The 23,649-nt window shown below is 43.7% G+C and overlaps 1 protein-coding gene across 6 annotated transcripts in view; it reads right to left on the bottom strand.

Moving 5' to 3' along the window:
- Nucleotides 1-267: 267 nt before the first annotated feature.
- ARHGEF9 (Cdc42 guanine nucleotide exchange factor 9) overlaps nt 268-23,649 on the bottom strand; it is a 379,846-nt gene continuing 356,464 nt past the window's right edge. For all 6 annotated transcript variants that reach the window (XM_072626502.1, XM_072626505.1, XM_072626504.1 and 3 more), the window contains 3 exons: nt 15,377-15,620; nt 12,353-12,421; nt 268-506 (listed from right to left, as the gene is read on the bottom strand). In XM_072626502.1, coding sequence (XP_072482603.1) covers nt 325-506; nt 12,353-12,421; nt 15,377-15,620 — 495 coding nt within the window. In that variant the 3' untranslated portion in view covers nt 268-324. The remainder of the gene's footprint in view (nt 507-12,352; nt 12,422-15,376; nt 15,621-23,649) is intronic.

The following is a 23,649-nucleotide window of genomic DNA, read 5'->3' as shown; positions in this document are numbered from 1 at the left end:
GTTTTTTGTTTTTTAAATTAAAGGAGGAGAGTGAGAGAACAGAAAAAGGCAAGGTGGGATCACATGGTTAGAAATCATTGGTACATCTTCCTATCTAGTAACAGGTTTTCTTGTTTCCCAAAACACAGGAAAACTCATTTTTGGTCCTCCAGTACATCTCTCTCTCTCTCTGGCTCTCTCTCACTCCATATATACATACGCAGGGGGGGTGTGTGTATATATATATGCATGTAAATATTAATAGCAACAGTGCTTCTCCGAAAAAAGGTCCATCTAGAAATATAATTTTATTTATTTTTAAAATCTGACATTTCCCACTGGACGCTATTTTTTAAAGGGAGTTAACCTGCTGAAGTTTTGCCAGAAGGGTGACTGGCTTCTCTTGGGTTCCGAGAACTCAAAGACCTGGGACTGAGTGATGCCATCTGTCACCAAGTACTGTCCCTGACTCACTGGGTCCTGGGGTGGCGGGTAAGCCGGAGGGACAGCCCGGGAGTAGTTGGCACCTAGATGGAGAAGAAAAAAAGGGAGGGGAGAACAGCAATTCAATTCAATCAGTACCCTGCACAAAGTTTCTTTGCTTCACCTCAGTCTATGGTGGAAAGCTCCTTGGAAGATCACAGGGCTGTCCTAACGACTCAGCTGGAGACTTGACTTAATTTGAAGTAGTAACTGTAGGTGAAAGTGGCCTTTGCTAGCACTCAGCTGAAGTCCATAAAATGTCAGAGTGGGGAAGGGCATCGAGAGACCATCTGGAATGTGCACTTATTTTACTGAAGAGTAAAATGAGGCCAGGAGAAAAGTGACTTGCCCTAGATCACACAGCTAGTGAGTGGTACAGTTTCTTATCTCCAATCTTTGTCATGTCAGGGTAGGATAGTTCCTGCCACATAGTAAGCACTATATAAATGTTTATTCCCTCCCTCCCCTATGGGGGAAAAACTAATTTTCAGGTGAGACAACTGAGACTCAGAGAGGAAATAGGACATATAATGAGTTGATGAAATGGTTAGGACTTAACCCAAGTTTGCCAACTCATTCTTAGGCTGGGGCTATTTGCAATAGACTATATCTGTGTCTCCAGATAATTTGTCCAAGTGGCAATGACCAAGGAAAGCACCATGGCAGAGGGGTGAAAATATGTGGCTTACAACCAGAAGGCCTGGGTTCAAATATTGGAATTAACATTGGGCAAATCACTTCCTCTCTCCAGACCTGTTTCCCCATCTATAAAATGAGAAGGTTGGACCAACTGTTTTCTGAAGTCTTTTCCAGCTTAAGATCTAGGATTAATCAATTAATCAGTCAATAAACATTTATTAATCACCTACTAAATTCCAGGCACTAAGCCAAGCACTGGGAATACAAAAACCGGCAAAAGCCTCAAGGAACTTATGATCTAGCAGGGGAGGCAACATGCAAACAAATATATACAAAACAAGTTCTATACAGGATAAATAGAAGATAATTCAAAGGGGAAAGGCACTAGAAGGAAGAGGGGTTGGGAAAAGCTTCCTGTAGAAGATGGGATTTGAGTTAGGACTTAAAGGAAGCCAGGGAGGTAAGTAGTCAGAGAGGAGGAGGGAGAGCATTCCAGGCATGGGGGAACAGTCAGAGAGAACTCCCAGAGCTGAGAGATGGAGTCTTGTTCATAGAACAGCCAGGAGGCCAGGGGTCACTGGATCTTGTGTAATCTGGGCAACTCACTTCCCCTCTCTGAACCTCAGTTTCCTTCTCTGTAAAATTGGGGGGGGGGGAGATTTTGAAAAGAAAAGAGGCAGCAAAGCATCTTCAAGAATAGCCTGTGCCACAAAATTTCTGTTTTTGATAAGGTAGGTCAGGGAAATTGTGGTAGACGTTGGTTTAGAGTTTATCAGAGCACTTGAAAAAAACTGTTGTGAAACAGGGAGAAATTAGGGCAGGGGTGGGAAGCCTGTGGCCTGGAGGCCACCTGTGGCTCTCAAGGTCCTCAAATGAGGCCCTTCGACTGAATCCCAACTTCACAGAATACCCTTAAGAAAAGGCTTTGTTCTGTAAAACTTGTACTTAGTCAAAAGGCTCCAGGCCATAGGTTCCCCTCTCCTGGATTAGGGCTAGGTACACTTGGGTGGACTTGGAACTGGTCAATGACTGGATCCAAAGATGAATCATTAATGGTCTGAGGTCAGCTTGAAGTAAGGTATCTTTAAGGGAGGGTCCCAAGGACTTATCTTTGGCTCAATTGTTTGCGACATTTCTACCAATGATTTAGATAAAGGCTTGGATAGCAGGCTGATCAGATTTGCAGATAAGACAAAGCTAGGAGGGAGCCTACATGTTGGATGCAAAAGAAGCTCGACAAGTTAGAACATGGGGTTGAATCTAGTGAGGTAAAATTAAACAGGGATAAATGTAGTCTCATGGTTCAGTTTGAAAAATCAACTTCACAAGCACAAGATGGGGGAAATAAGGCTAGATAACACTTTATCTGAAAAAGACCTGGGAATTTTAGTGGACTACAAGCTTAATGAGTCAATGGTGTGATATGGTAGTAGAAAAAACTAATGCAGTTGGATACAGATCAATGGAGGTGATAATCCTGCTCTACTCAATTGACTGTGTGTCTGACCAAATATGGAGAACTGTGATCAATTCTGTGCCCTGTATTTCTGGAAGGAAAAAAAAATCTGAAATTAGTCACAGGAAGGCAACCAGGATGGTGAGCCTTGGGCTCATTCCACATGAAGACTGGTTGACAACATGGGAAAGGTTTAACCTGGAGAAGAGAAGATTCAATAGAGATCCAGTAGCTGGGCTCAATTATCTGAAAGGATGGGAGGTGGAAGGGTTAGACGTGTTCTGCTTGGCACCAAAGACTACAGCTACGAGCAATGAGTGGAAGGTTCATGCGGGTAAGTTGAGGCTTAATGTAAGGGAAAACTTTTTTTAAAAAATTAACTAAAAGGGGGGCGGAGCCAAGATGGCGGAGTAGAAAGACACACATACTCTAGCTCCGAACCCACAGCCCATAAAATATCTGTAAAAGAGAACTCCCAACAAATTCTGGAGCAGCAGAAGCCACAGAACAATGGAGTGGAGGAGATTTCTGTTCCAGAGGGACCTGAAAACCTCTTGCAAAAGGTCCTTCGCGCTGCAGACCCCGGAGGCGAGCCCAGCCCTGCCTTGGCCACGTGGCACCAAGAGGAGCGGATACGGGCAGGCTTCAGGGACGGAATCTCCAGCAGCTGCGCGGGTCCCTCCACCCACAGGTGACAAGGGTCAGTGAGAGGGTCTCTTTGGTGGGTCAAGAGGGGAGTGGGATGCCCCCATAACTCAGGCCCCCTTGGGAGGCAGCAGCAGAGGCGGGAGCAGACCGCGGCTCCCCAAGCAGGCAGGAGCCTGGGATCCATTGTTGAAGGTCTCTGCATAAACCCCCTGAGGGAACTGAGACCCACGTGGTGGCCCTGTCCCCACCTGAGCACCTGAACCTAATCTCACACTGAATAGCAGCCCTGCCCCCACCCAAAGCCCTGAGGCTGGGAAGCAGCATTTGAATCTCAGACCCCAAGAGCTGGCTGGGCAGATCTGGAGGCAAGGTGGGGGTGGAGAGGATACTCAGAAGTCAAGTCACTGACTGGGAAAATGCCCAGAAAAGGGGAAAAAATAAGACTATAGAAGGTTACTTTCTTGGTGAACAGGTATTTCCTCCCTTCCTTTCTGATGAGGAAGAACAATGCTTACCATCAGGGAAAGACACAGAAGTCAAGGCTTCTGTATCCCAGCCCACTCAATGGGCTCAGGCCATGGAAGAGCTCAAAAAGGATTTTGAAAATCAAGTTAGAGAGGTGGAGGAAAAACTGGGAAGAGAAATGAGAGACATGCAAGCAAAGCATGAAAAACAAGTAAACATCCTGCTAAAGGAGACCCCAAAAAATGCTGAGGAAAATAATACCTTGAAAAATAGGCTAACTCAATTGGCAAAAGAGGTTCAAAAAGCCAATGAGGAGAAGAATGCTTTCAAAAGCAGAGTTAGCCAAATGGAAAAGGAGGTTCAAAAGCTCACTGAAGAAAATAGTTTTTTCAAAATTAGAATGGAACAGATGGAGGCTAATGACTTTATGAGAAACCAAGAAATCACAAAACAAAACCAAAAGAATGAAAAAATGGAAGATAATGTGAAATATCTCATTGGAAAAACCACTGACCTGGAAAATAGATCCAGGAGAGACAATTTAAAAATTATGGGCCTACCTGAAAGCCATGGTCAAAAAAAGAGCTAGACATCATCTTTCATGAAATTATCAAGGAAAACTGCCCTGAGATTTTAGAACCAGAGGGCAAAAGAAGTATTCAAGGAATCCACTGATCACAGCCTGAAAGAGATCCAAAAAGAGAAACTCCTAGGAACATTGTGGCCAAATTCCAGAGTTCCAAGGTCAAGGAGAAAATATTGCAAGCAGCTAGAAAGAAACAATTCAAGTATTGTGGAAATACAATCAGGATAACACAAGATCTAGCAGCTTCTACATTAAGGGACTGAAGGGTGTGGAATAGGATATTCCAGAAGTCAAAGGAACTAGGACTAAAACCAAGAATTACCTACCCAGCAAAACTGAGTATAATACTTCAGGGGAAAAATTGGTCTTTCAATGAAATAGAGGACTTTCAAGCATTCTTGATGAAAAGACCAGAGCTGAAAAGAAAATTTGACTTTCAAACACAAGAATGAAGAGAAGCATGAAAAGGTAAACAGCAAAGAGAAGTCATAAGGGACTTACTAAAGTTGAACTGTTTACATTCCTACATGGAAAGACAATATTTGTAACTCTTGAAACTATTCAGTATCTGGGTACTGGGTGGGATTACACACACACACATGCACACGCACATGCACACACACAGAGACAGAGTGCACAGAGTGAATTGAAGAGGATGGGATCATATCTTAAAAAAATGAAATCAAGCAGTGAGAGAGAAATGTATTGGGAGGAGAAAGGGAGAAATGGAATGGGGCAAATTATCTCTCATAAAAGAGGCAAGCAAAAGACTTATTAGTGGAGGGATAAAGAGGGGAGGTGAGAGAAAAACATGAAGTTTACTCTCATCACATTCCACTAAAGGAAGGAATAAAATGCACACTCATTTTGGTATGAAAACCTATCTTACAATACAGGAAAGTGGGGGATAAGGGGATAAGCAGGGTGGGGGGGATGATGGAAGGGAGGGCATGGGGAGGAGGGAGCAATTTGAGGTCGACACTCATGGGGAGGGACAGGATCAAAAGAGAATAGAAGTAATGGGGGGCAGGATAGGATGGAGGGAAATATAGTTAGTCTTATACAACACGACTATTATGGAAGTCATTTGCAAAACTACACAGATTTGGCCTATATTGAATTGCTTGCCTTTCAAAGGGAATGGGTGGGGAGGGAGGGATGAAGAGAAGTTGGAACTCAAAGTTTTAGGAACAACTGTTGAGTACTGTTCTTGCCACTAGGAAATAAGAAATACAGGTAAAGGGGTATAGAAAGTTATTTGGCCCTACAGGACAAAAGAGAAGGTGGAGACAAAGGCAGATAGGGATGATAGAAGAGAGAGCAGATTGGTGATAGGGGCAATTAGAATGCTCAGTGTTTTGGGGCGGGGGGAGGGGACAAAAGGGGAGAAAATTTGGAACCCAAGATTTTGTTAAAATGAATGTTAAAAGTTAAATAAATTTAAAAAAATAACTAATTAAATATTTTAATTAAATTTAAACTTAATTTAATTTTTGAATTAGAACTTAAGAAATAAAACAAGCATTTCCATAACAAAGTGAACAGAAAAAAAAAGAGGATTGCACATGAAATTGTAAACCCATTATGTACAACTTTCTTTTCCTTTTCCATATATAATAAAGGTATCGTGTAACTTTCTTTCTTCCCCCTTCCTTCCTGCTCCCTTCTGATCTAGAGATGGCTACTATCAGATACAAATATGTATATATGTGTGTGTGTGTATAGATGTATAGATGTAAATCCATAGTACATATATTTCTATTTATCAGTTCTTTCTTTGGATGCTGAAAACATCCTCCTTTGTAAATCCTTTGCTGTTAATTTGGGTATTTATAATAGTCAAAATGATTTGGTGTCTCAAAGCTATTCTTAAAACATTACTGCTGTTACTGTGTACAACATTGTCTGGGTTCTGCTCATTTTGTTCTTCATTAGTTCAATTAAGTCCATATTTTTCCACAGTCATCAAGCTCATCACTTCTTATAGCACAATACTATTCTATCACAATCATATATCATAACTTGTTTAGCCATTCCCCAATTGATGGATATCCCCTCAATTTCCAGTGCTTTGCCACCACACAGAGAGTTGCTATAAATATTTCAGAACATATAGGTTCTTTTCCTTTTCATCATCTTGGGAAACAGATCTAATCATGGCATTACTATGTTAAAGGGTATGTATACACAGTTTTATAACTCTTTGGGCATAATTTCAGATTACTCTCTAAAACAATTGGATTAGTTCACAGATTCACCAACAGAGAATTAGCGTCCCAATTTTTCCAGATGCCTTCCAATATTTGTCACTTTCCCCTTCTATTATTTTAGTCAATTTGATGGGTGTAAAATGATATGCCAAGGTTGTTTTAATTTGCATTTCTTTTAATCAATAATGATTTAGAGCATTTTTTCATGTAACTATAAATTGTTTTGATTTTTTCATCAGAAAGCTGCTTTGTTCATATCCTTTGATCATTTCTCTATTGGGGAAGGAATTTTCGATATTATAACTACCTAAATGTGGAATGGCTAGGTAATGGGTTATCCTTCATTGGAATGCTTCAAGTGGAGGTCAAATGATCACTAGTTGGTTATGTAATAGACTAGTTGGTTTCCCTTTCAGTTCAGAGAGCTAAGATTCCTTTTAGCTGTAACCATTCCTAAGAATGTGTGTGTGTGTGTGTGTGTGTGTGTGTGTGTCTGTGTGTTGTTGTTCAGTTATGTTCGACTCTTCATGACCCCATGGACCATAATGTCAATACTATTCATATGAGGTTTTCTTGGCAAAGGTACTGGAGTGGTTTACCATTTCCTTCTCCAGTGGATTAAGGCAAACAGAGGTGAAGTGACTTTCCCAGGGTCGCACAGCTAGGAAGTATCTGAGGTCGACTCTGAATGCAGGTCTGACTCCAGATACAGTGCTCTATCTACTGTACCACCTAGCTCCCTAACACACACACACACATATTATTGATGCCTTACATCATAATCATTTCTCATTCCTACTACTGAACCCTCCACCCTCCCTTGAGAAAAAGGATTTAGTGAAAAGCATCCAATCAGACCCTGTCTGATAATGTTTGCCCTGGTAATTCCCCACCTCTCTGCTGGGAAAGAAGTAAAGTTTCACTCTTTTCTCCAGGATCTTAACTGATCTGTCCATTACAAAAGCACAAAATAACAAAATTTCAACGTCCATCTAATCCAACCTATATGCCAAAGGAATCCCTATTATGACATACCCAACAACATACTATAATAGGACATCTATTACTCAGACTTCAGTTTTCTTTTAGTGATATTTTTACTTGGCATTTTTGTGCCCATTATGTATATCATTCTCTTGGTTCTGAATATTTCTCTCTGCATCAGTTCATGCAAATCTTACCATGTTTCTCTATTGGGGAAGGAATTTTCGATATTATAACTACCTAAATGTGGAATGACTAGGTAATGGGTTATCCTTCATTGGAATGCTTCAAGTAGAGATCAAATGATCACTAGTTGGTTATGTAATAGACTAGTTGGTTTCCCTTTCAGTTCAGAGAGCTAAGATTCCTTTTAGCTGTAACCATTCCTAAGAATGTGTGTGTGTGTGTGTGTGTGTGTCTGTGTGTTGTTGTTCAGTTATGTTCGACTCTTCATGACCCCATGGACCATAATGTCAATACTATTCATATGAGGTTTTCTTGGCAAAGGTACTGGAGTACCACATTCATCATTTCAGGTTGTACAATAACATTTTCTCATATATACATCTTACAAGTTTTTTTAGCTATTCCACAACTAATGGACACCAACTGTTGTTTTACCACAAAGAATATTTTGGTATATATTGCATCTTTGCTTCTGTCTTGACTTCCTTCCGTATGAGCCCAGTAGTGGGATTGCAAGGCCAAAGGTTACGGAGAGTTCAGTAACTTTTCTTTCCTCATTCAAAATTGAAAATCAGAATGGTCAGACTCCTTCATAGCTCCACTTAGAGCTCATCAGTGTGCCTATTTACCCAAAGCCCTTCCAACACTGTTCTAATTTTTGTTTATCTTTACCAATTAGCATAGAGTGAAGTCAACTCTCAAGAGTTGTTTGAATTTGTGTTTCTTTTCCTGGGCATGAAATGGAGTATATTTTCATGGGCTCATCTATAGTTTGCAAATCTTCCTTTGAAAATTATTCATGTCCTTCAATTCCTTATCTTCTACGAAATGGCTCTTGGTATTCTGTGTCTGTGTCAATTCCCTACATGTTGTGCATATCAAACTTTTCTCAGATATGATTGATGCAAAGCATTTTCCCCACTAAACCACTTCTCTTCTTAGTCTATCTTTATTAATTTTATTCACTAAAAGTTTTTCAATTTTCTGTGGCCACAGAAGCATATTAATCCTTTATGCTTATCTCTGTCCCTTGTTGAGTTAAGAATTCTTCCCCATTCTCTACTCTAACCTGAGCTGTAGCTATGAAAGGTATCCAATTTTCTTCTTCTCTACTTTTTTTAATGGTGTGTCCTTTATATTCAGGTCCCACACCCACTTTGAGTTTATTGTAGTATATGGTGCAAGATGCTGATCTAAATCAAACTTTTGCCAAATTGCTTTCCAATTTTCCCAGTAGTTCTTGTTTAAAAAGAGAGTTCTTTCCAGGGTACTTTATATTCTAGGTTTATCAAATACTGGACAACTGTTTTCAATTTCTTCCGCTATTTGCCTCTCTAGTACATTGATCCATCTTTCCATTTTTTAAACTAATACCGAGTCCTCATGTAAGAGATGATGTTTGAGCTGAGCTCTGAAGAAAATAAGAGATTTTAAGGAGTCACCGGAGTTTTTGAGCAGGGGAGTAACTTGGTCAAGATTAAGGGCTTTGAGAGTATCATTTTGGCAGAAGTGTGTGAGATAAACTGGAGTAGAGAGAGACTTGAGGCACAGAGACCAATTAGGAGGCTGTGGTAAAAATCTAGGTGAGAAACTAGGGTGGTAGCTTTGTAAGTAGAGAGAAGGGGGTCAGATATGAAGAATGTTTCAAGGTATAATTGACATGACTTGGCAACTTAATGGATACTGTGTGTGAGGGAAAGATGAGGGAGTTTCAAGTCTCAAGGATGACTTGGGGTTATGAATCTTGAGTGACTGGAAGGCTGGTAGTACCCTCTACAGAAACAGAAAATAGAAGGAATGAGTTTGGGGGAAAAGATAATGAGTCCTGTTTTGGATATGTTGAGTTTGAGATGTCTATGGAATTTCAGTTGGAAATGTCCAATAGGGAGGGACTGCAACTCAGGGCCAGATATACAGATCAGAGTTATGTATATAGAGGTGATAACTGAACCTATAGGAGCAGATGAGGTGAGAGACAGAGAGAGAGACAGAGACAGAGACAGAGAAACAGAGAGAGACAGAGAGAGACACAGGGATTCCCCCCCCCCCCAAAATGAGGAGTGATCAGATAAATAAGAGATCTAAGAGAGTACGTCATGAAAACCCTGAGAGAAGACAATATCCAGGAGGAGACAGAGGGTCAACAATGTCAGATGCTGCAAAGAGGTCAAGAAAGATCAAGAAAAGCTTTCTGGAATCAGCAATTAAGAGATCATTGGTAACTCTGGAGGTCAGTTTCAATCAAGAGATGAGTTTGGGAGCTAGACTGTGTTAGGGAAAGAATCATAGCAGATCAAAGCTAGCAGTGACACAGAGAAGAGACCAAGAAGGGAAAAGACCTTCTGGATCATGGAATCCAGTCCTCTCCTCATTTTGCAGATGCTAACCATAAGACCCAGAGAAGGAAAGTGACCTGTCCAAGGTCTCATAGGGAAGAGTAACTCACCATGACTGACAAGCAGGGAGGGCCAGAATCTGGGCTCTTTTCACTACTCCCAGTCACAGATACATTGGTTGCAAGAGCTGGATCATGGAATTCATCTCTTCATTTTACACATAAGGAAGCTAGGGTTCAAAGAGGGTAAGGCCTTTATCTAAGGTCACATAGTCAGCATGTGACAGATTCAAGGCTTGGTTCCAAGGTCTCTGAACATCTCAATTCCTGCTACACATGTGCTGACTTCTGAAATGGATGCTTCTCTTCATTCATATCTAGGCTAGCCTGGGAAGCAGACATAGTCTGTTACTAGGACTATAGATGAGGTTCTCCCAACATGGTAGAACATGCCAGAACTTAGGCTGCATTGGTAGAAGCTTCAAGGGCCCATGGCATAACCAAGCAACAAGAATCAAACACAAACCCTGTGTGAACTTTTATGACAGTAATTTATTCTCCTGTCTTTATCTTGCCAGCCTGGAGAGAAATCATGGCACAGTCAAGACAGGAAGCATTCTTGTGGAGTATAATTCCTGCACCTGTACCACACTGCATTAGAAGGAGGAGAAAGGGGATTTCTCTCCCTCTCCCTTGATAGATAGGGCAAGTCAGAAGAAGTGGCTACAAGGAGTGGGGCCCTTGGAAACATAGAAGAGAGCCAGCTATGGATTCAAGAGAGAATTCTTGCTGGCAGTTGGGAGTTGAGCAGTGGAAAGGAGTAGGCCTAGAGAGCTCCACTGAGCAAACTTCCCATCAGACACTGAACCTAGCAGGAAGCACAGTATCCTAGCAGGATACTGTCATAAAGGACATCATCACTCTGCAATGCCAGAGGCGTGGGATATCTTGGCCATGTATGGTCCTTACATGTAAGCTGCCCTACCAATATGCTCTATGTATATGTCTACCCTTCCCACTGGCACTCTATGTTTGTGGAAGACAGTATGAGTTAGGGAGCGAGGTAGCAACTACAGCGGAGGAGTACTATATTTTTAATGCTTATTTTATAGATGAGGAATAGAGGTTAAGAGCAAGACAGTGACTTGTCCACAGTCACATGGCTACTGACAAAGCCTGCATCTGAGTCCAGGTTTTCTCACATCAAGTTCAGTGCTCATTTTCCTATCTAGTAAAGACTCTCAGTATTGAAGAGGGAGATGGGAGGGGCTGATGGTTCTGCCAGAGGAGCCAGTAGGGAGATGACAATGCCCAGGATAAACAGTAAATACAACAGCTTAATCAGAAATTGGCTATTCATAAGCATTTAGCCCCCTCAATCAAGGGGGCTTGGGAATAATTCAGGGCTTTTTTCCATGGTTGTTGGCATCCTGGATTCTTGGAGTAAGAGTATTTTTTTCTAGCAAGCATGCCAAGAAAGGGAGATCAGATGGGAACCTAAGGGAAGGAAAGTAGTGATGAAACTGAGAGTCACAGTCTTGGGAAATGTGACGGTGGATCTCAGTGGTCAAGCTGGGGACACAAAGGAGGGTCTCTTTCCTCCTGCCTTAACTGGGGTAATGTTGGTTTGATCAATCAATAAACATTTATTAAGGGCCCAAAATGGGCCAGCACTGTGCTAAGTGATGTCTAACAGTTTAAGCAAATGCAAGTTGAATTCCAGTTTGGATGAGTTCACAACGAGGTTTTCTTTCTTTCTTTTTTTTAAAAATACATTGATCTGTCCATAGTCTTTGCTCCAGAGATAACATTGCTAGGCCTAACATACCCCAAGGAAGCTAAGGGTACAGAAGAAAGGCCTCACATCCAACAAAATATTCCTAGCAATACTTTTTTTTGGTAATAGCAAAGGACTAGAATAAAAGTGGACGTCTATCGATCGGGGACTGGCTAAACAAAGCATGTGGCAAGAATGTAATGGAATCTTACTGCATCATAAGAAATGACTAACATGAAGAATCCAGAGAAGCATGGGGGGAAGTCAACAGAACAAGAAAAACAACATACAAAACGACTACAACAAGAAAAATGCAAGAATGATGACATCAAACAGCACAAACCCTGAATGCTATGTGACTCTACTAGCCAAGCTTATCCTTGGAGAGGACTTGAGGGTATAAGGCTCCCTCCTCTCTTTGCCTATATTCTCAGATTCAGCCAATGTATTGGGTTTGTTTTTAAACTATTTCATTCTCTTTCTTTTTAAACCTTTGTTACAAGGGCACACGCCAAGTGGCTGACCTCTCTTAATAGAGGCCAGATAGGAAGACCCTAGTCCTACTGTTGACCCATTTTCTAAGCTTGGACCAAGAGGGTCTTACCTTTTTGCTTACTGACTTTCCTGACCGTCATGGCGGCCTGCCTTTTCTGGTTCTCGGAAATTTCAAAGCCTGAAAAAGAGGAAACATACAAGTTGCCTGTGGGACAGCTGCCCTGAGCCACTGGTAAAAGAGCAAGGAGCCAAGAACCCCACCCTCCAGACACGTCTCCTTCCTCCCTCAAGCAGCACCAAGCTTTTGCCGAAGGCTGACCTACTTTCCTTTTGATGTCAAGGTTGGGGATGAAGCCTACCTAGTAGTTTAGCCATGAAAGTGGAAGCTTTTTCAACCTTCCTCACAAACCTGGTGCAATGCTGGGTCTTTCTGCCCCAACTTCTGCCTGTCTGAGTGTTAGAAGCAACTTAAGTCACCATCAAATCAAAAAACCTTCTGTCAATGGGTTCTTTACAAATCCTCTGTTGCCAGGCCTCCTCTGGGTGATGTGAAAGGCACTGTCTGAGGCCATGCCAGCAAAGCACAGACCCAGGAAGAGACTACTATGCTGAGTCTGGGCCTGACAATGGACAATGTGTTCTCTGGAGGACGCCTGAGGGGATGGATGGCCACTTTGGCCAAAGCAGCCTGCAAGGTCATCTAAGTAGGCAGTAGGCTTTGTCTTTTCTATCAGAAGGAGACCCTAAAAGGTGGAGTACTTAGCAAACTGCTAAAGGGAGTTCAATAGATTTTCAAAAATCAATCGATACTGCCCAAAATACCTTTCTCCCCATAGTGAAATGGAAAATCCTTCGGATTGGTGGAGACCAGGCTTGGAAAATTGTTTACTCTCAGCAGAATCAACCTGTGGCTGGCTTTCTTTGTATTTCTTCCCACATATGAATGGAGAGAGGTTGGCAAGCTTGTCTAGAGTATTAGAAAAGCAAACTAAAGCTGGCCTTTTCATTAGCTCTGGCAGTCAGCTGCTGACAAAAGTAACCAGAGCCATTTCAGTGCCAAGCTGGCACAAGGTCTTGGGAGTCATGACTGTTCTCAGAGTCCAGGTAAGACCAGGATTGAACCAAGCCATGATTAATAACAATTCAGTTAGTGAGAAAGGCACCAATTTAGATCTATATACTTGTTTCTTTATAAAGCTTGCTCTACTGGAATTCAATTTTGCAATGTTTATTTGTTGAAATAGGAGCTGGGTATTTTTGAAAGCTAGAGAAAATTCACGTTAAATAGCTATCTCTCTGTGATTCAGAGCCAACAACCAAGACATTCAACCACCATTTTGTGGCAGCATGCTCATGAGCAGGTGAAGGACCCTTGGAGGAAAATGCAGCCTCCTGACTGCTTTATTTGCAAACTGAATGTTCCAGAATGATGGCACAGGCTACCAGCAGACTGTCCTGTAGTAGGAAGAGCCACTACGGGAGGCCCAAGTTGAACTAGAGGCAGCCAGAGGGTTTGGGATTAGGTTCATTTAACTCTCTGTATATGGTGTCCAGGACCATGCCATATGTTGGCAATCACTGAATAAAAACTAATTGATAATTACTACATTATTGATCCAGCCTGCAACTAGGAGATCAGGTTCTCAGTGTGGCCGCCATTGTGAACATTAAAAATCCTATAATCAACTGATTTTAAGAGGCACCCCTCCAGCTGTGTGAAGAGAGAATGAGATTCTAAGCACAATTCAAAGAATGGAAAATAGTAGTAATTTGGTATCATCTAATGCTGCCCACAAGAACTTCTGCCACTTGTCTAAAGGCAGGACAGTACAGTACAGGAGAGGATGCAGATGACACTATGTGACACATCACTGCCACGGTGGAAGACCGCCCCAGCCGCTGGGATGAAAAGACCAAAATTACTCTCCAGGTTCACGTTCAAGAAGGGCTAAAAACCTTAATATTTCCAAAGATGGGGGATGGGACTGGACCTGGGATTTGGTTGGTATAGGGAACTCCCTCTACCAGTGCTGACTGGTACCTGTCCTGCAACTTAAGAGTCTAGGGAGCTACCTGGGACCTGGAAAGGTCAGGTGCTTTGCACAGGTCACACAGTCAAAAAGTATCATCCAAGGTAGGAGTTGAAAGCAGGTATTTCTGGCTCAGAAGCCACTTCTCTATTCATCACATCAGGTTATCCCCACCCCCATCTATCTATCTATCTGTCTATCTGTCTGTCTATCTATCTATCTATCTATCTATCTATCTATCTATCTATCTATCTGTCTGTCTGTCTGTCTGTCTGTCTGTCTGTCTGTCTGTCTGTCTGTCTGTCTGTCTCTCTGTCTCTCTGTCTCTCTGTCTGTCTGTCTGTCTGTCTGTCTCTCTGTCTGTCTGTCTGCCTGTCTGCCTACCCATCCGTCCATCTATCTATCCATCTATCTATCTATCCATCTATCTATCTGTCTATCTACCTGTCTATCTATCTATCTATCTATCCAACTATCTATCTATACATACATGCATATATATGTTTACATATATGTATGTATATAGATATCATTCTGCACATATAAGCATATACATAATAAATGCCAGACAGTTCAATACAGTTGTTAAGGAGGGAGGGAATGGGCATTGGGGGCCAGGGGATCAGGTGAAACTTCCTAGCAAAGTGGTGGTTGAGCAGGAGAGAAGCCAGGTTCTCATCACTATGGCCACGATTCCTTTCTCAGAAACCAAGAAGTCTGAGCAGACTTCTCAACAAAGTCAGAGCTAGGATAAGACTGGATCCAGTAAAGCCCCATTTTCATAGCTCTTAGATTTCTAAAGATTTCTGGTGAGGTGCAGGTATTATTGACTATTTGATAGATGAACAAACTGAGGCTCAGAGAAAAGTTGCCCAAAGCCACCCAGCTCTTAAGTGTAAGAAGAGAAATCTGACCAAGGTCTCTGCTGACTCATACTTTGTTACTGTCCAGTACTCTTTTTTTCCTTCATGTACTTTGAAGGAGAGTAGTCTCCCACTGGAAAATATGCAGAAGACGTTTTAAGCCTAGACTCTGTGCTCTCTCCCATCCTTGCCAACCAGAGCCCTACTCTTGGTTGACCTCTGGGTTTCAGGGTTTCTCACCAATTTTTTCATCTTCTTGTACCATCTTTCTCTCTTCTCTGAAAGCCCGGAGCCAGCGAAGCTTCTCCTCCAGTTTCTTGGCAAAGAATAAATGGACCTCCTCAGTTTCCTTGTTATGTAGCTTGAAGGCATTTTTCATACTGACGTTGAAGTCATCATCGCGCCCGTCTTCAATGTCGACCACCTCATATTTATCCATGTCAATGCGGCCCTTGTAGTAAAGGATATCTCTCCGAATCAGGTCCTAGAGGCAAAGGAAGAGAGGGATTTCTGTTCAGGGGGAAAGGGGTGGTCGCACACTGTAGGCACGCAGGGAACCTTCTACCACTGGCTTATTTTAGGAATACACCTGGGAAGTCTTTCGAGTGGGTCTGGCCTCATTGGCCCAGTGGGCTGGAGCATTGGGCTAATGAGGCTGAAAAGCAAGCTTTGTCCTGGCTAAGCCACTTGATCCAAGGTAGAATAGAGTTTCCCAACAACGAACCAAGTCCCTCAGGTTAGGCATGCATGTCACCAAGAAGCCATGGGGTACAGGGGAAAGAGTGATGGACCTGGAGTGAGAAGGCCTGGGTTCAAGTCCATATTCAGTAACTTACCATCCATGTGTCTTTGGGTAAGTTCCTTAATGTGAGGGGGCTTACAGTATCATGATAACTCCCATTTCTCTTAAAGCTTTTTAGGTCTACAAGGTGTTTTTCTCATACTAAGGCAATTATTGGGATAGCATGACATTGTGCAAAGTGCTGGGCCTGGCGTCAGAAGACCTGAGTTCAAATTCAGCCCCACTTACTAGCTAGGTGACCCTGGGTAAGTCATTTTGCCTCTGCCTGCCTCAATTTCCTCATCTATAAAATGGAGATAATAATAGCACCTACCTCTCAGGGTTGTTGGGGGGACCAAATGAGATCATATTTGTACAGTATTCTATAAACCTTCAAGTGTTAGAGAAATGTTCACTATTTTTACCATTTTACAGAGGAGGAAACTGAGGAGAAATCAGTTGCTCTAGGTCAGTAAATATGGAAGCCAGTATTTGAACCCTCATTTAGGGCTCCAGGTGTGTTGCTGGATACCAAGCAGTGTCCTGATGGCTAAGGACTTGAGTGCTCTCCTCTGCAGGAAGGCTAATCTTGGCACTATCTGTCTAGGCCTGCCTACCTCCTAGAGGGCTTATGTGTATATGGCAAAGCTATAAACCAAGGTTGCTTGGGGGGTGGAGGGAAGAGGGCACAGACAGAGGAAGGACTGTGAATTGCTCGGGTCAAACCGCCTCTGCTACTGGAACCCAAAGCGTGTGTATGCCCTACTGATGGCGGGTCAGCAGCGTCATCTTCATGTACGCAGAATAGCGGGCACACACTTATAAATAGGCACTTGCCTGGGGCTAGCTGGTAAAAAAAACAAACAAAACAAAACAAACACATAAAAAGGTCAATCCTTTGCACATTGATAAAAGAAGTCAATCGCAGAATATCAGAGCTGGAAGGGGTCTTAGGTCATCTAGCCTAATCCTCTCATTTTCCCAATAGGCACACTGAGGTGCCAAGGGGAAAAATGACTACTCCAAGGTCACACAGCCAGTGTGTGCAAAAGCCAGGACAGGTCTCCCTTGCCACTACACTGACTGGCCTCTCTATTTGGGGGGTAGGAAACAGACAGGGTTTATTTGGCCTAAGGGTTGGTGACTTATTGCCTACCCTACATGGTGAACTTGTTAACATCCTCAAGACCTACTTCACTAGAGGGATTTGGGGTTCAGAGCATCCTATGTTCTCTAACCTTCCATGGATCCCAGAGCCAGGCAATTCAAAAGATGCTGGAACTGTGTATGGGGAATTCTGTGCAGATCTTTAGAGTACCCAACCACAGGCCCAGGTTCTACTGGGTCATGAAAACACTAGAGTTACTTGGGCATGGTGTGGGAAGACAAGGGCTGATGCCCTCCTTGACCCAGGGAATTATGGGCAGGGCTGCTTGGAGACAAAGGGATGGATCAGATGATGAGATGACCAGGAACAGGTCCTAAGATAAAGGATGAAGGCTTCTTGAGAATTATCATGCCAGGGTTGGACATTTTGGCTCCCTAATTCACACAGGATCTTCAAGCTGGAAGGGGCCTGTGGAGGTGAGAGGAGGCATGCCATGGGGCAAGTGAGGAATTGAGTACAATCTGTAACTGACCAAGGATCCCCTCTTAGAATATCCTCAACAAATGGTCACACAATCTCTACTTGAACACCTCCAAGAATAAAGAACTCACTACTTCATGAAGCAGCCTAAATCTACTTTTGGAGAGCCCTAAATATTCGGAAATTTCTCTCTATATTGAGCTGAAACCTACCTCTGCAAGTCCTCACCCCCTCAATTGCTTCTAGTTCTTCCTCTTATAAATGAAAGTCCTTCTTGGAATATCTGAAGACAGCTCTCATGTCTCTCTCCCCCTCTCTCCTCCTCTCTGGGATAAACAGCTCTAGTTTTTTCAGCTGCTCCTCCCATCATGTGGCTTCCATCCTTGACCTGACTACCCAGTTTCCCCCCTACTCAATGGGGTCACTTTCCTAGGGTGGGGGGTACCTACTTTCCTCATTGGAGTTTGAGTTGCCACCATCTCAACAGGCTTCTTCCACTGGCCAGCCTTGAGCCAACCAACTCCCATTCCACTCTAGCTTTCTATGACCTCCCAGTTAAAGTTGAGAGTGTCAGAAAAGCTCATTCATTTTGACTACTGTCTGACAGCTCAGTTCCAACCTTTCTATTCCACTGACCCTGGCACACTTGTCACTCAGACCCTCTGTCTGTCACTTGCAGCCATTGCAAACCGTCCTGACTTGAGACAAGGCTGGGAGGTGGGGCTTGATTCCTTCCACCCTCCAGATAAGCTGTGCTCCTCTGGGCTGTCTGGGAGGGCTGGGTCTTGGCATAGCTGAGTCAACCCCTGAGTCCCAGGTGTTGATGAAATGCTCTGGAAAAAATTGATCTCGTCTTTTTGTCACCAGTATGGTGGCAGCAACCACGTTCTCTGAGAGCACAGCTATAAATAATCGGAACAGCACACAGGCTGGCAAGAGGGTTTGGCACCCAAAGCACCAGGCCTGTAGGATGGGAAGAGGTCAATTCTCCAGAGGATCCCCTGGAGCCACAGAGACACTGGAAGAGCTGCTCTGAGCCAGGGCTACTTGGGTCTCCTGATGGAATGGCTCATTCTTAGATAGTACCTTCCAGTTTACAATAGCTCAGCAGAATGGGGGACTTGGACCCAGGCTGGAATCCTTATTCCTTTATGTGTGGTCATTAAGTAATATGAGCAGCTGGCATTTCTATTGAATTGAGTAGCAAGCCCACAGTCTCCAGAGGTAGGTAGAGCTTTCACTGAGACCCACAGAGGGCACGGGACTTTACTCAGGTCACACAAGTTGGAGTTCCAACCAAGGGACTCTTTCCACTAAGCCATGTATGACTTCTGTGCAAGCTAATGGATCTGTTCTAGGATGAAGGGTTCAATCAGCATCCCCACAATAATCATCTGAACTGTGTGTATAGTGTTTGTGCATGTGCCTGTGTAGGTATGTATATGTGCATGTGCATGTATGTGCATGTGCTGTGTATATGTAAATGGGGGGGAGGGAGAAGAAAAGGGCTCCTGTCAGATGAATCTAATCTCCTTCCACAGCAGAGACACAGGTCTGAGAGATAAGAGGAAAGACATTTGCCCAGCTGCCCAACCTTCCATCCACATGATACACCCTGCTCTGAGCTAGGAAAACACTGTTTAGACAACACAACTGTGGCGGCTGGGGTGGGGTATACAACTGACTGGAAAGTTCTTTCTAGAAGGTGGTTCTCAACCTGTTGGGAAAAACACAGACAAGCCCAGTGGCCCTTGGCTTTGCTTTTAGCTCAGCCTCCTCTAATTCAGCGTCTTTAAGGCATTCTTGCTGAGTCCTTCGTTGCCTCCTGGTTGTCTGAGCTTGGCCGGTTTAGTTTCTTCAGCTGCAAATATAATCCCCATTCCCCATCCAGCTCATGGCACATGGTGTTTATATCCAGATAAGTAATTTCTATCATCAGCATCTTTCTGACGTTAAAAATTGGTGGTAAAGATGAGTCTAACAAAGCCAGGTCCAACGAGTCTTAAGAGAATCAGGATTCGAACCCAGCTCCTCTGCCTCCAATTCCTGGCCTGTTTCCTCTCTACTATCTCATCTTAGCGTACAATGGCTTCAGTTTCCCTATTTGTAAATAGGAACTAGAGAATCCGGAAGGCCCAATGCATCTCAAAATATTATCAGTTGATTTTGGCTCAGAACAAAATTGGTGTTTTCTTGCCCCCAAGCCTTTGCCCACGCTATTTGTTCTGCCTGCAATGCCTTTGCTCTTCTAATCCTGATCAGTCTTCAGGTCCCAATTCAAGTTGCAGGGCCTCCAGAAAACTCTCTCTGGTCACTGGCCCACAGGACATCCTCTCTCCACTGAGTTCTTACAGCACTCGATGTCTGGGCCTATCAGGGATTACTGGTCCTTAGGACAATGTACTTCTACACAGTAGAAGTTAATAAACACTTGTTCCTTTGACTTGACCTGTTCTCTTTGCCTCTATGAATATGTTGTCTTCCCAACTAGTCTAAGAACAGTGACTCTGACTTATGTACCCAGGCACTAATCCTGGGGGGATCACGTCTCCATGAATGTCTTCAATCCAGCACAAGTCAAGGAAGAATGTGCCAGGCTTGAGAAGTGCCAGGTTCCCAAAGTTCTGGGCCATGCAACTTTGGCTAAGCTTATTTCCTGTCCCTTCTCCTTGTTTTTCTTTTTTTCTGGAAAATGAGCGGGAAGAAGGTGATGGATACAGAGTGCTTAAACCTCTCTTGATGGTGCTTGGCACATAGTAACACACTTCATTTATTCACAGGTCAGCTGCCATTCATTTTTTTTTTTCTTTAAAGACTATTTCCTGGGCTAGGCTTTTGATTTCATTGGCTTAAGGAATTTTCAGTAAGGAAACTCCCTCTGCCAATGTGGACTGCAATGGGTTCTCCAATTTATAATCTTAGAGAGTTATCTGTCATGTACACTACTATTATAACTGTTGTTAATTAATGATTGAAAAATGGGGCATCTTAGTTACAATGAACTTCCATGAGATTCTAAGTTCCCTGAGAGCAAGTACAACCCTATTTTTGTCTTTGGAGCCCTTAATATGGTGCCTGGCCCACAGAAGGTGCCTAATGGATGACTGCTGATAGATTGGATTTTTTTTGCCAACTTATTATATTTAAGCATGGACCCACTTCTCAGGACAAAGAAGAAAGGGATGGGTTGGATATCCCATTTTCCCTATCTTATGAGGCACACCTTCACATTAGTGGAGGCCGGCCTACATATGCCATCTAGCCTAATCTCCCACTAGCCCCTCACCCAGCTAGCCTCCTCTCCATTCCCCATTTCCAGAATCTGCTGTCTGTTGACCTTCGCTCTGGCCACCCCCCATGCTCAGAATGGACTCTCGCTCCCCAACTTGATAAAGCCCCTCCAGGTGCCACCCATCTCATGATGTCTTCCCAGAACTCTACCTCCCTCACCCCAAGGTGAAATTGGTCCCTTGTTCCTCAAATGCCTTGTCCCTCAAATGCCTTGTCCCATTTGGCCTGGTCCCTGCTACTGTATTTTTGCTCACTCTATGCTTAAGCATATATCTATTTGGAGGTACATCCTATTCTCTTATGAAGCTGTAGACTCCTTGAAGGCAGGAACTGTACCTTATTTCCTCTCTATATCCTCAAGCATCAAGCACATGATGGATGCCTAATAAGCAGGGGGTTGAAGTGATGGAGTGAAACCATCAAGGACCAATTGCCAACAACCAGCCTGACATTCACGGTCAAACAGCTATGGCAGAGTCCTTGGGGGAGGAGCCCACTAGAGCAAGGGAGAGGTTGATACCAGCATCCCATGGCCAATCGGGCACAGCCATGGAGGGCCAGTCAGCCCTAGAAATTGGCTTCTGCCAAGTACCATAAGCCACAGAAGGGTCACTACTGTGGCAAGGTTGGCCTGAATGGCTGGTAAGGGAGCTGGGCCAAGTTTGGGCCTCCCAGCATCTTATGTCTAATCAGCATGCACGAGAGACCTGCTGATCTGATCTAGCCCAGGGCTCAGCCACCTCTTCAGCCCTGAGGGCCCCCAGTGGGATTAAGGAGTACCACTGGTAGACCAAGGGCATGGGCCATGGGAAGAAGGAAAAAGAATGTGAGCTGGAGAAGAGAAAGGGAAGGGAGAGAGCTATCATGGGAGTCTCAAACTATTACCTCTAGGGTCCCCATGATATCTGAGCCATTCTCTGGTGTGGCAGAGGAGACAGTAGAACCCAGGAGCCCTGAGTTCTAGTCTAGGTTCTGTTGTGATCTAGCTGTGTGGCCTTGGGTGAGGGTGTCACTCCCTCTTTTGGTATCTGTTTTTTCCTCTGTAAAATGAAGGGGTTAAACTAGATGACCTTTAAAGTTCCTTCCAGCTGTAATGTTCTATATTCTAAGGCCTCTCAAAACTTAGGCATACTGTATTCTAAGGCCCCTCCCAGCTCTGATATCCCTTGTTCTAAGGAGCCTTCCAGCTCTGATATCTCCTATTTGAAGTCCCCTTCGGGTTCTAAGGTTCCTCCTAGCTCTGATATCCCCTGTTCTAAGTCCCCTCCCAGCTCTGACAATACCCCTCTTAGCTTAGGCATACTATATTCTAAGGGTCCTTCCAGCTCTGATGTTCTGTGTTCTAAGACCCCTCCAGGTCTAACATTCTCTCTTCTAAGGGCCTATCCAGCTTCGACATTTTATGTTCTGAGGGGCTTTCTCAGCTGTGACACTTTGTGTTCTATGTTCCTAGGGCCCTAGAAAGGAGATTGTAATCATCTGAGTCTGTGTCCCCTTCACTTCCTCCATCCATTTCCTTTGTCCAATTTTCCTTTACCCATATCTTCCATCTCTATTCAAAAACAGGGAAGATAGGCCAGCCTGTAAAAGACTCGGAAAACTTGAAGCAAAGGTCTTTTGGACTTCTGGCTTCTACTGGTAGACCACCTGAAAGTTAAGGCAAAGGCCAAAAGCCCAGCTCGTGGATGCCCAAGTCTTGATTGATCACCTTTCGCCACTGTGGACAGATATAGCTTAGTCCTTGGCTGTTGAGCAGAAAGGAGCCTATTGTAGACTTCAAATGAAAGTCCTTGTCTGTAGTGCCATGGTAAAAATGTTCACTTTCAGATGTAACCTTCATGTCAAGCTCTACCAGATGGGCCCATTTGCAGCAGCAGAGGAGGCCCCTAGTTGGCCTTTCCCTGGGAAGGCAGTCACTGATTCCTGTTGCAACGGGGAGAGACTTCTTGTGAAGAGCAGGCTTTACTTCCATTCCCAGATTCTCCTGTATCTGGTGGGTTATGAATGCTTCTATTCTCCTCAACATTTGCCTGGGTTTAGATCACTGGGCAGCTGTGACCCTGGGCTTCTCTAGTTCTATCTCACGTTTCCATTCTGGTCTCCAGTTGGTTTGTATATTGTGGGCCCAGACCAGCTGATGACTTGACACTGCCTCAGAAAGTCATACTCACAGCTAATTAGAAATGGAAGGGATCTGAAAGGTCATCTGGTTCAAATTCTTCATTTTACAAAAGTGGATACTGAAGACCAGGAAAAGGAAGTGACTATCTCCATGATCCATGCTGAAGTTTGTTGAAGTTGGTGATGGGTGAATGAACTCAGAGAAAGCAAAACCAAAGTGGAGAGGAGCAAGGTTCCTTGGCTAATCTTCTTAGCTTGTTTCTACATGTCCACATACTCCAGTGGTGAGGGAGGATGAAGACTTCTGAAGTAGACTGCTCTGTCGGTACTGCTATGGGTGGGCAGGTCTTCCCTCTAGCCTGATGGGCTAACTGGAGCTTGGTGGGGTGCTGGGAGCAGAGCTAGGCAGAAGGTGAGCTGGTGACCATCTCAGTTACAGATCCACAGCCCTTCTCCTACGCAGGCTCAGCTCCAGACTGAGTCAAGAGTCAGCCCATCAGAGACTTGGGTTAAACTGATGAAGAATGAAGCTTGCAGAACCAGGAAGCTATATAGGTGATGAATACAACAATACATAGGAGAACAGCAGCCAAAACTGAATGCTGTGTAATCATGACAATGAAGCTGAGTCCGAAGAAGAGAAGGTCCGTGACTCCCTAGCCACTCTTCTTTGCCAAGGTAGGACACACGGTAGGGCTCACTGGGTGCCTTCCTTAGTTGGATTGTACTTCT

Source organism: Notamacropus eugenii, chromosome X (genome assembly GCF_028372415.1).
Source record: "Notamacropus eugenii isolate mMacEug1 chromosome X, mMacEug1.pri_v2, whole genome shotgun sequence".
Lineage (NCBI taxonomy): Eukaryota > Metazoa > Chordata > Mammalia > Diprotodontia > Macropodidae > Notamacropus > Notamacropus eugenii.
This window is presented reverse-complemented; position numbering and strand designations above follow the sequence as displayed.